The sequence below is a fragment of the Coenobita brevimanus genome, chromosome 87 (genome assembly GCF_032717465.1).
Source record: "Coenobita brevimanus isolate Jiangsu-jjx chromosome 87, ASM3271746v2, whole genome shotgun sequence".
Classification (NCBI taxonomy): Eukaryota; Metazoa; Arthropoda; class Malacostraca; order Decapoda; family Coenobitidae; genus Coenobita; species Coenobita brevimanus.
The window spans coordinates 26978619-26990752 of record NC_137040.1 but is presented as its reverse complement, the minus strand read 5'-3'; the positions used below and the strand labels follow the sequence as shown (position 1 = coordinate 26990752).

The 12134-nt window shown below is 42.2% G+C and overlaps 1 protein-coding gene across 1 annotated transcript in view; it reads right to left on the bottom strand.

The window, feature by feature from the left end:
- The window catches only part of cu (NADP/NADPH phosphatase nocturnin), a 64388-nt gene extending 56800 nt beyond the window's left edge, over positions 1–7588 (bottom strand). Inside the window, exon 1 of the mRNA XM_080280969.1 lies at positions 7410–7588. Coding sequence (XP_080137095.1) covers positions 7410–7588 — 179 coding nt within the window. The remainder of the gene's footprint in view (positions 1–7409) is intronic.
- Positions 7589–12134: the final 4546 nt, after the last annotated feature.

Genomic DNA, 12134 nt, shown 5'->3' with positions numbered 1-12134 from the left:
GAATCCTACCTCAGCGCATCCTTGGTTAAAAAAAAAAAAAATCACGAAGACACAGTGACGATGATGTGTGGGTTTTAGGCTATTTATTTATTGATTGATTTATCTATTTATTTATCTATGAGACGGGTAAAAAAGAAGTTACGTTAATGGAAATGAACTGAATATTAATGACAAGGAGGCCGAGGATGAGATGGAGGGATGGGATGGAGAGGTATATGAGAGAGGGGGGTTTGAGTTGGGAGCAGGGCAGTGAAATGGCGGGGGACAGGACGACGTGGAGGCGATATGTTTGTGGCCACCCCAAACGGGATTGAGGCGTCTGGCAATAGATAGATAGATAGAATATTTCAACTCTGATGTATGCAAATGTTGATGTTGTGTTTACTGATCAACGGTATCATCGTAACCTACACTCCCTTCATATTAACTTGGTCTTGATTTTTGTCCTTTTGCAGCTTATTTCATGGAACTCTGGCAGATAAAACAATGTTACAGCTTTATCTTCTTTCTCTAGCGCTTTTTCGTGACTAGCAGCAGCTTAGTATAGTCTTCATCTACTGCTACAACTACAGTAAGTATGAGAGAGAGAGAGAGAGAGAGAGAGAGAGAGAGAGAGAGAGAGAGAGAGAGAGAGAGAGAGAGAGAGAGATCCTTTTAGGTCAAGTATACTTAAGAGTGTGAACATCTGTGTAATTAAAATAATGAAGTAAAATTGGAGTTACTGAGTAAGAATATGACTTAAAAAGCTTCGTGTTGGTGGGGAGAGAGAGAGAGAGAGAGAGAGAGAGAGAGAGAGAGAGAGAGAGAGAGAGATGAATTACTAGACGGAACTCTATGTGAGGAAAGAGAGGTAAGGAGGTTTATTAATGCTGAAGAATGGTGTACCTCAAGCCAGCTAATGATGTAGAATCGTGGATGATGATGATGATATACTTACTAATACTGGACAGAGGCTTTGCAAAATGATCAAGAGAATTGTGATTATCTGCGAACGGCGAAGTAAAGGAGTAAATGCGGATAAATGTGGATAACAGTAAATGTGGATAAAAGTACATGCGGAAAAAGTAAATGCGGATAGAAGTAAATGTGGATAGAAGAAAATGCGGATAAATGTGGAGAAAATTACGGATAAAAGTAAATGTGGATAAAAGTAAATGTGGATAAGGGTAAATGTAGATAAAAGTAAATGCAGATAGAAGTAAAATGATGGTCGCTCAGATGGAAAGGCTGGCTCACAAGGCCGTTTTCCCGTTTGGCATAGGAAACCTTAGCACTTTTTCCTCAGCGAATTACTCTGCATAACCATGCGATTTATCTCGGCATCAGACAGATTTTTATAACCAGTGCTTCCTTGTATGTTATTTATATGTTATTTATACATGTTTTTTCATATCGAAGTATAAGACAATAAATACAGCCTCTAGTTAACAATCTTAGCCTGGGAGAGGCATGGTATGTTTCCCTGTCCTTAGATGGCTCTCAGATGAAGCCCTTAAGAGAAAATAACAGGGCTCATTTCTCATTGTTTAAAGAGGCTCTGTTAGTATCTAGCACCTCTTCCTTAGCGATTTATTCTGCATATTACAGCGACTGTTCAACTGTATGTTATTATATCTAGAATATCAACAAAAGCTACACAAATAACATGTATATTAGGATATTAACGTGCCAATGGAGAATTGAATTGCTAAGGAAGAGGTACCGAGGAGAATTCAGACTCAGATTTACTGTAAGAGTGAAGAAGATCCACTGAAATATTAGGAAGACTTCTGCCCTTGAGTGTATCATTGCTGTATTTTGCATTCCATTATATATACTTGTCATAATCTACTTACAGCTACTTGGCCTTCATTATAGCTTTCTTATACTTCTTTGTTCTCTCACCAGGAAATTGATGCCAGTTTATAAATCCGAGATCTAATTCACTATACGATTTTTACTCTAACTTGGCCTGAAGTTGTCACCGTTCCACTTAGAGTACAGACTTGTAATAACAGACTAACAACAGAAAATGATATTAGTTACGAAGTGCTATGGAATGAATATAAAGCCGTGGCATCGTCTGCTTCTACCTCTGAACCTTGTTGTTGTTGTTGTTGGTTAACCCCGATCTGTCTGGCCCAGCAGATTGACTCTCGATGGGCAACTTCCCCTATGCGATCGTCCCTACACCGTCAATGTTGTGTCTGCGTCTTGGCGTGGCTCCAATTTGTGGGTTATGCTGTGTGGGTCATTTCTACAAACAAGACACGTGTCATCTGTGATTCCACCCAAACCAAATTTAAGTTAACTGAGGAGAACTAGGAGGTACCCTCTTCTAAACCTAGACAGGTGAACTCGATCAGCTGTATTGAAGATAAGGATGACACTGAGGTTAGTGAAATAAACCTCAAGTCAAATCTTAGTCAAATTAGAAAGAGCTATAACAATCGTCCCCTTTACCTATGATATTTTAGGATGGAGTGATATGAGAGTGCATAATCTTCCCATCCCTCTTATTCTACCTATTTATTTATCTGTATCTGTCTATTGTCAGAACCCTTAATCTCGTAAGGAGTGACCACAAATAAATCGCCTCCATATGACCCTGTCCTTTGCCATCTAGCAAGCCGACTCTCGAACTCAGACTCCCCTCACTCATATACTCGTGTACCTCTCCATCCCGTCCCACCCTGTCATTCTTCCTACCCAGCGTTAAACCCCTCATAGCTGGAATAACTCTAGTATTGTAACTTAGCTGATACTAGATGGTTATATTTAGCTAAGGCTGATTCACACTAACCTGGGAGCGTTATTACTCTTGTCATTAGCCCTTTTATGGTCGGGATTACTCTGATTTTCTGTTAATGAACGGTAGGTGAACAGGGAAACAGTAGATGAACAGGGAGTCAACGATAAACAGTGAGTGAATAGTGAATGGACGGTACAGTGTATGAACAGAGCGGTCAAGAGTGGGTGAACAATGAAGGGTAAACAGTGGGTGAACAGTGCGTGAACGATAAACAGAGGGTAAATGGTAAACGGAGGGAATGGTAAACAGACACTGAACGTTAAACTGAGAGTGAACGGTAAACGGTGCATGAACAGATGGTGATCTTGAACTTGTGAAGCAGCCCGTCCACCACCACGCTCCCCTCTCCCCCCTTCCACTCTTCACCCCCTCCCACCCCCAGCCAGCCTACCCCCCTGACCTCCAATTCCCCCTCTCTTCCTCCCTACCTCCTATTCATATCCACCCCCACACACTTCCTACCTCCTCGCCCGCTTCCCCAGCCCCCCACCCTCCCTGCCCTCCCAGACTCTACCCACTACCCACACCCACCCTCCACCTACTTCCCTCCATCCTCCCATCCTCCACCCACACCCACACCAACAACCCCCATCCTCCATCCACTACCTCCAATCTCCACCCACTACCCCAATCCCTCACCCACCACGACCGTTCCTCCTTCAGTTCCTCCGAGTCTGCCCCCTCCATCCACTACCCCCACTCCCTCCCACCTGTCATCCACTACTCCCCCCGTCCTTTCACCCTCCACCCAATACCCCTCCACTCACTCCTTCCCCTACCCTCCCACCCCCTAACTCATCCCTCCACCTACTTCTCCCCCGACCCTCCCATCCTCCACCCACTATCACCTCCAGCATCCCACCCTCCACCTACTACCCCCTCTACTCTCCCATCCTCCACCCACTACCCCCTCGAGCCTCCCACTCTCCACCTACTACCCCCTCGACCCTCCCACCCACCGCCCAGTATGGCCCCAACCCTCCATGCCCTACCCTCGAAACCCCCATCCCCCTACCCCCACCATCCCCCCTTTGACCCTGGGCAAAGGAACTAGGAAGCATACTTATAAAATTTCTTAACCCTTCCAGTTCCATGAGGTATTTAATTTATACCTGTTTTCCTCAGACGATTATATTCACCTGAGGATAGGTTTTTCAAGCTCTTCGGTTTGATTATAGCCTTCATTAGCATTTTTGCTGTAAGACGCCTCACAACGCAGAGTAAAATTGTTGAGTGAAAGCAAACATAACAGAAAAAACACGTCCTCAGAGTGGATGGGGTAAAGCTGTGTATACGATCGCTTGTTATACTTATTTCTTAACTCAGTAAAGCAAATAAACGCTACAAACCCGAACTGGAGTAAAAATTATGTGTAAAATAAAACTAAACCAAAATAAAACACAAAAAACACTGACAATTATTGGCTGATACTGACTGTCGGAAGATTTTACTAAGATCCTTCGTGAATTTCAGAGCGGGTCACAGGGCGTGGGTGCGGTGAGAGGAAGGAGAGAAACTGAAATTGGTAGTTTATATAGCCTTCTTTGGAGACGAGTGGGGTAAATGGAAGAAGGAAGGAAGGTAAGGAAGGGCAAGAAGGAGGGGGAAGGGGCGAGGGGGGAGGGGAAGAAGGAGGGGTGACAAGGAACAGAGAATGAGATGGAAGAGCATGAGTTTATAGGAGAGGGTGAGAGGGAAAAGCATGAGTTTATATACTTTAGGGAAGAGGAGGGAATGAGGAATAAGGGAAGAGGATGGGCAAGAAGAGGAGGGTAGGATCAAACAGAGAACGAAGGAATAGGCTATGGAAAGAGAAAGCACAGAAAGAAGAGGGAGGGGTGACACTGAAGGCGAATGGGGACCGGATATACAGTATAAAGAAAAAATTAAAGTAAAATTAAACTATTATTCTGCTGCTCCCAGTACTACTACTGCTACTACTGCTACTACTACTATAATAATAATAATAATAATAATAATAATAATAATAATAGTAGTAGTAGCAGCAGTAGTAGTACTAGTAGTAACCGTAATCATAGCATCAGCAACAACAAGAACAAGAACAAGAACAACAACAATAATAATAATAATAATAATAATAATAATAATAATAATAATATTTTCCTTTACATGGAACACGACATACAGTACCTGCAAAAAAAAATATTCCTCAGAGGGGATGGATTTTTATTTTTTCGTGAAGACCCAGAGAGAGAGAGAGAGAGAGAGAGAGAGAGAGAGAGAGAGAGAGAGAGAGTGATGAGTAGGAAGGTTGTGGAAGGGGGAGCGCCAGAGAAAAACAAATCGCTCCTCGTCAGTCAATGAGTTAATTTTGTTTTTTTCTTCGTTTTTCCTTTTCCTTTTTTTTTTTTTTTTTTTCGATTTCGCTTCGGTACGGCCGTGATCCTTGACTCCGGGAAGACATTAGGCGAGCAGGAAGCGGAAGAAGGGTGCGGTGCCGTCAACGAGGAAGAGAGAGAGAGAGAGAGAGAGAGAGAGAGAGAGAGAGAGAGAGAGAGAGTTTATTGACAACACACACACACACACACACACACACACACACACACACACACACACACACACACACGCCCGCAAGCACGGACAAACACGTAGACAGAGACAGATGTATACGTAAACAGACAGATAAACAGACATATAGATAAACAGATAGATCAATAGACAGCCAGATAGGCAGATAGATAGACAGACTGACAGACTAACAGACTGGTAGCTAGAGATGGAAATAGACAAATAGATGGGTACATGGACGGATAGACAGATAGATAGACAGATAGATAGATAGACAGATACGCACTTAATGCCAAGGATTAATGATATAACATTGTACACTTGCTAAAACCAAAAATCGATGTACACCTCGCACGAAACACTCTGGGTAAGGAAGCTCCCTAGCACCTCTTCCTTAGCAATTTATTTTTTTAATATGTATGGTAAATATCCTTTTGTTATGCAAAGTATGGCGATACTGGGAGGATTTATATAACACAGAGTAGGACAGTAAGGTGTAATAAATAAAATAAATCACTTAGGAGAAGGTGTTAGGGAGCTTCCTTGCCCGACGAGAAATCCAGCCTTGATGACTAATGCAAGATGTTCCACCACTCGTGTGTGTGTGTGTGTGTGTGTGTGTGTGTGTGTGTGTGTGTGTGTGTGTGAATGCTACACGGACGTCCGAATTTACACACACACACACACACACACACACACACACACACACACACACACGCACACACACACTTTTCCTACACGGACGTTCTACTCTCTCTGTCTCAATAACATACAAGAGAATAATGAAGTGTAATATGCAGACTAAATCTCTACGGAAGAGATGTTACGCTGTCTTAAAATCACTAAAGAGTACGATCTTAAAAGGGCAATTAGCCTCACTACAGTTCTTCCACCTTAACTTGGCTCAGCTTTTCATCCTTTTGCAGCCGTTTTTTTTTTTTTTTTTAATGTGTCCGACTCCGGGCAAAGGATTCAAGGCCTATCCCAAGGCCCAGTAGTCCTCCTACACACCTCCACATATCACCACATCGGCGCTAACACCCACCGTCCATACTGAATACATGCTAGGGCTATCTCAAACAGGACTGGCGTACTGGTTAAAGCGGGGGTATTTTTACGACATGTTGGCGGGTCTTCGGATAGATCAGTAAAGTCTGCTTTTCATGAAAATCAAATCCTTAAACTATTCCCTGCCTCAGCCGGGATTCGATCCTGGGTCCAATAGGGCTGCAGACCACCTCTCTACGGATTCAGCCACCTCCGTCCCCTGTGACGGAAAAAGACAATACTGCGGCTCTACAGCCATTCCATCGCACTTCGTCGTGACAAACGCCATATTCTAGTGTTAATATTTTTATACAACCCAGCATTCAAGAAGGAGAGATCGCAGCTTTAGGCCAAGGTAAAGGAAAAAGAGCATAGTGAAAATATTTATTTAGTATTAAGAGTCTCGTTATGCGCGCGTATCTCTCTTCTAACTGAATTATCTTGACCAAACAGGGAACGAAATGGTATCTGACCATCCATCTGTGTTTTATCTATCTGGCTAGTTATTCAACACTGTATCTATCAATCTACCCAACTAGCTGTCTATCAAGCCTTCTATTTGCTTATCAATCTGTCTATCTACCTTGTCTATCTACTTTGCAACTCATCTGTTTTTCTAGTAAAGCATCTACTTATCTATCAACATTTCTTATCTGTCTAGTAGCCAGTCTGCTTATCTATCTGCCTGCCCATCTATCTGTCTAATAATCCATCACTCTATCTATCGTCCACTAATCACCCCATGCATTTACCACTACATCAGTCCACCTTTCTAGAATTCCATCTGTTTGTTTATCTATCCGTCTATCCAGTCACCCATCTACTTATCTACCAGTCTACCTTTCTATCTATCCAGTAACTATTTATCTACCAGTCTACCTATTTGTCTATCTAGTAATTCATCTACTGTATGAGTGTGTGTTTCCTGTGAGTTAGAGAGAGAGAGAGAGAGAGAGAGAGAGAGAGAGAGAGAGAGAAAGTGTGTAATACCCTTCACATAATTATGATCGCACCTGATTTCCTGAACAATCATTATTTTTACCTGACCAAGTAGAGAAGTAGTTGTTTGGGTGGGACATAGGGCTTGGAGGCGTTCTGCTTCTTCACTCCGCCTTCTCCCCCATCCTCCCCGTCCCGTCTATCCGCCCCGGAGGTCAGAGATAGTTGAGCCAGTCTCTCAGCCACCTGCAGCGACTCCCGCAATTCTTGTATCGACAGCATCTTCCTTCTTCAGACGTAAGCTCTCTGACTTCAAACTTTTCCTTGTTACTGAGTTCGTTTCCGGGTACTTGGCTTTTCTTCTTCCTTCTTCTCTTACTCTCTCCCTTTCTTTTTCTCTTCCTCTTCTCCCCTTTCGCCTCCCTCCTTCTGCTCCCTTATCCGCCTTTCCTTCCCTACTCCTACCTTAGTTTCTCCTTCTCCCTCTTCTGTGTTCTCTCCTTTTCTTATCCTTCTTTTATTATCCTCTTTTTCTCCTCTTAGCACTTCCTCCCCATTCCCTTTTTACTCTTCCCCCTCTCGCCTCACCTTCTCCCCTTCCCTGTGTTCCTTTTTCTTTTCTTAATAACTTCTTTACCTTGTTTCTTCTTTTGCTTCACTCCCCGTCCTTTCGTCTAGTGATTCCTCCTCTTCCTTTTTCTTAATTTACCTCTTATTTCTGATTCACTTCCTTTCTTTTTCCTCTTGGCCTTTCAACCCCTCTTGGTTAATTTTCCTTTTCTGCCTCTTCTAGTTTTCTCCTAGTTCCCACCCACACTTCTCCCTCAGTTTATCTTTTTCCCTGTCCCACTAACTTCTCTCCTCTTCTTTCTTTTCCTCTTCCTTTGCACCCAGTTTTTCCTTTTCTACCTTTTCTTTCTCTTCCTTCGTTTTCCTTCCTGGTTCCTTGAGCAGCCGAAAGGAAATGCCTTGTGAAGGGAAGGGAAGTCACCTTGACGTATGTAGTCGCACACTAACAATAAACTATTTCAGTAAGTCCGCGTAAGCAAGAGATTAACACTGGTACCAACTATATGAATAGTAACAACAACAGCAATAATAATAATATCACAGGTTAGCCAATAAGGAACAAAAACACAATATTACACTTTCTTACTCGTGACAGTGAGCTAGGACGGTACTGACGGAGATGTGATACCGACTGATCGTTATGCAAGAAGGCTGGCTAGTGGAGGAACAAACAAAAAAAGATAAATATTAGTCTGATCAGGCATACAGAGATGAAGTCAAGAGACCGTTTAAGATTCCCCGTGGATTTGCGATCTCGCTTCCTATTTCCGGGTTGACTGAATAGACTAAGTCAAGTTCACGTCGGCAACTTTCCCTTTGTTTACATTCATGCCAGTTTCGCTGGTCTCATTCTTTGTACTTTATTTTATTTTTATTTTTTTTCAGTGTGGTGTTGCAGTCCTGGCTCTGATATTTCACATTTATTATATATTCATTTTTGTTTTATATTTGTGATTTTGTAATTATGGCTATACAAATATCACTATCTTGTTCGTTATGTTTTTATTTTTCTGTATGGGTGTTGCGGTCCTAGCTTTGAGAGATTGATTTTTTATTACACTGTATATATCCACTGGTATGCGCTTTTCCTTTTCTGTATGATTTCTGTCAGTCCTGACTTTGCAAATCTCGCTTTTTGTTTTTTCTTTACGGGTGATTTTATTCCTGGTCTGAGATCGTTTTACCTTTTTGTTTTTCTTTTTTGTTATTATTAATGGTTGTCTCGCTACGGATTTCGTTTTTTGTTCAATATGTTGTTTTTGTCCGTCTGTGATTGTTAACTGTCCTTGCTTTGTATACTTCACTTCAAAAATGTACTTCCTGCGTGGGAGCTTTTAGTCGTGGCTTTGATGTCACAGTTTTGTTTAATTTTTGCTTGTGTGTTGTTGACAAACCCAGCATAACAGATCTTACCTTTTAGAGATTGCTTTTATTTTTTTGCTGTTAATAATTTAACTCCCGGCTTTCTGTTGTTCCTGTGTGGGTGTTAACGTCACAGCCACTGCACACGCATACACGTCACTGCTGCTGGTGCTATGTAAGGCTTATATAAGTTCAGACGGGTAGGTTGTGTAACTTTCGACACTTATTTGCTGCACCACCCACACCGCAGGCCGAGGCGCACCAGTTTTAATGACAGCGTAACTATCACGTGAAGTGCTGGTTGACTTAAATTTTTATAACTTCATTCACACGTAGAGAACTCAAGCTGGGTTTTGCACTAAAAGTTTACACTAAATTGCCCAGGAAGATGCAGAAAAGAGTCCGATATAGAGAAAGCGACTATTATATTTTATGCAAAGCTTAAGAACTACTAGTCTGAAGCAGGTAGCGGTTATTTTGATTACTTTTCACACATCACAGGTCATGAGTTCAGGGAATTTACAGGTATGCGTCGCGAGCATAAACAGTTCACACTTATCAAGGATGCTGATATCTTCTCTCATTCGAAGGACCTTTTTATTTTTTTCCCACTGTCACTCAGGAATCTGTACACTTCCACGCAAAAGGAATTTAGCGATGATTAATGTGTAGCCTAGTCAGCATAAACAGTTCTTGATTTGGGGCTTGCTATCCTCTCACTGATGTACACTTTTTTTTTTTTTTTTCTTTACAGAGATGTTGACTTCTTACATATACAGGCTATTTTTCTTATATTTTCGTTCAAGAATCCGCACACTTTTACGGAGAAGGATTTTGTTTTTGCAGCCAACCACACTCCAGCTACCATTCAAGCTGACTTAGACCCAGTGACAGCCAAAGTACAGCTGCTCAGATAAGGAATTATTTGTTTTGGACGACCGAATTAATCAACACACTTCCCTAAGATTTTTTATTGTTTGTTTTTGTGAAGCTACTCACCATTGAAGTCTGCATAAATTTTGCTTTTCTACATCGATTTAGTCCACGTACATTGCAAGAAGTTCTGTTATTTATTTGAAAGTTCGTAGAGGTGTGATTTGTGATAATAACGTTACTCCACACACATTGCAAGAACTTTTATCAATCACAATTTGCATATACGTTTTTGAAGATGCATACAGTGAGCACAAAGCACAGTAATATCTATTTTAACACTTCCTAGATATTGTTTTCGAAGATGGATTTATTAAACACCATTCATGGGAGTGTCTATTGTTTTAGATAGCAGGGTGTGGATCCAACACAGATCACAGTATTATAATTCCGTACAGGTGTGGATTCAACCAACACATATTAATAACGATAATATCACATAGTTCGTAGGCACTAACTGTTCTTCGGGATCTATTAGGAAGCACAATTCACAGCAATTGGATAAATTTTTAGACCGACGTAGGAGGAGGAGGAGGAGGGTGGTGGTGGCAAGAGGCAGGTAACAGGTGTAGCTTAAACTAACACAGATCACAGTATTATTTTTTGCAGTTCGTTGATACTAACTGTTCTTGAAGATCATACCAGCAAGCGCAGTTCACACCAGCTTACACTGTTTTGTAGATCGACGTAGATGCTGATTCAACCAACACAGCAAGAATTCCTTTGTCTGTTGGTAACTATTATTTTTGAAGACCGATACAGGAAGCAAAATGTCACAGCAGTTTATATCGTTCAGTAAAAATCTTCGTAGGAGCGGCGCGGTGGTGGTGTTAGTAGCGGATGTGGTGAGAGGAAGCAGACAGGTAGGGGCGGTGAGAGCGAGTGAGCAAGTGAGCGAGGGGAGGGAGGGTGGCAGACACACACACTCACACAGGTTGCTAAAGCGACTGGTAGGCCAAGCGCTCAAGCCAAACTTTATATAAGGGACGGCGTGTGTGTGTGTGTGTGTGTGTGTGTGTGTGTGTGTGTGTGTGTGTGTGTGTGTGTGTGTGTGTGTGTGTGTGTGTGTGTGTGTGTGTGTGTGTGAGGGGATGGGAGTGGGTGTGACAGGTGTAAGTTTGTGTGTGTGTGTGTGTGTGTGTGTGTGTGTGTGTGTGTGTGTGTGTAGGAGGGTAGATTATGGGTGTGTGAGGGAGAAGGGTGTGGGAGTGAGTGTGTAAGAGAGGGGTATTGCTTTGCTATCCTTATCCTTCAGCATGTAGAGTTAGATCTTGTAGTCATAGTTTTCTCTGTAACAAGCAGCCTCGAAAGGACCACTGTGTAAAGAGAGTGACTATGTGGGAGGTGTGGACAAGGAAAAAGTGTGTGTGTGTGTGTGTGTGTGTGTGTGTGTGTGTGTGTATGCATGTGCGGGTGTGTGTATATCCGGGTGTGTACTAGTATATGGGTACGTGTGGGGGGGGAATGGAAGCGAGTGACTGAGGATGTTAATGGATCAGTGTGTACATTTGGCCATCAGGTCGAGAGAGAGAGAGAGAGAGAGAGAGAGAGAGAGAGAAATACATAGATAGGCTGAATTGTGATACAGACACAGTTAGATAGATATAAGTGATATATATAGTTTTAGTCATAGATCACTGATAGATAGATGGATAGACAGACAGACAGACAGGTAGACAGACAAGTAGATAGATAGACTGACTGAGTGATTGACAGCAGACAGACATCTCAATACATGACAAAAGAAGCGCTTGTAGTAGACAGACAGAATTAGAAAACAAATTGGCACCTAAAATAAATAAACTGATACACAGACTGATGGGAAGTATGTTAACTGGAAAGACAAAGAGGTAGACGGCGAGAGAGAGGCATACAAATAAATAAAGGGGCAAGATTGTTAACAGATAGACACTGATAGAAAGACAGACAGCTAGCTACATGGTTACATAGCTTTAGTGACAAA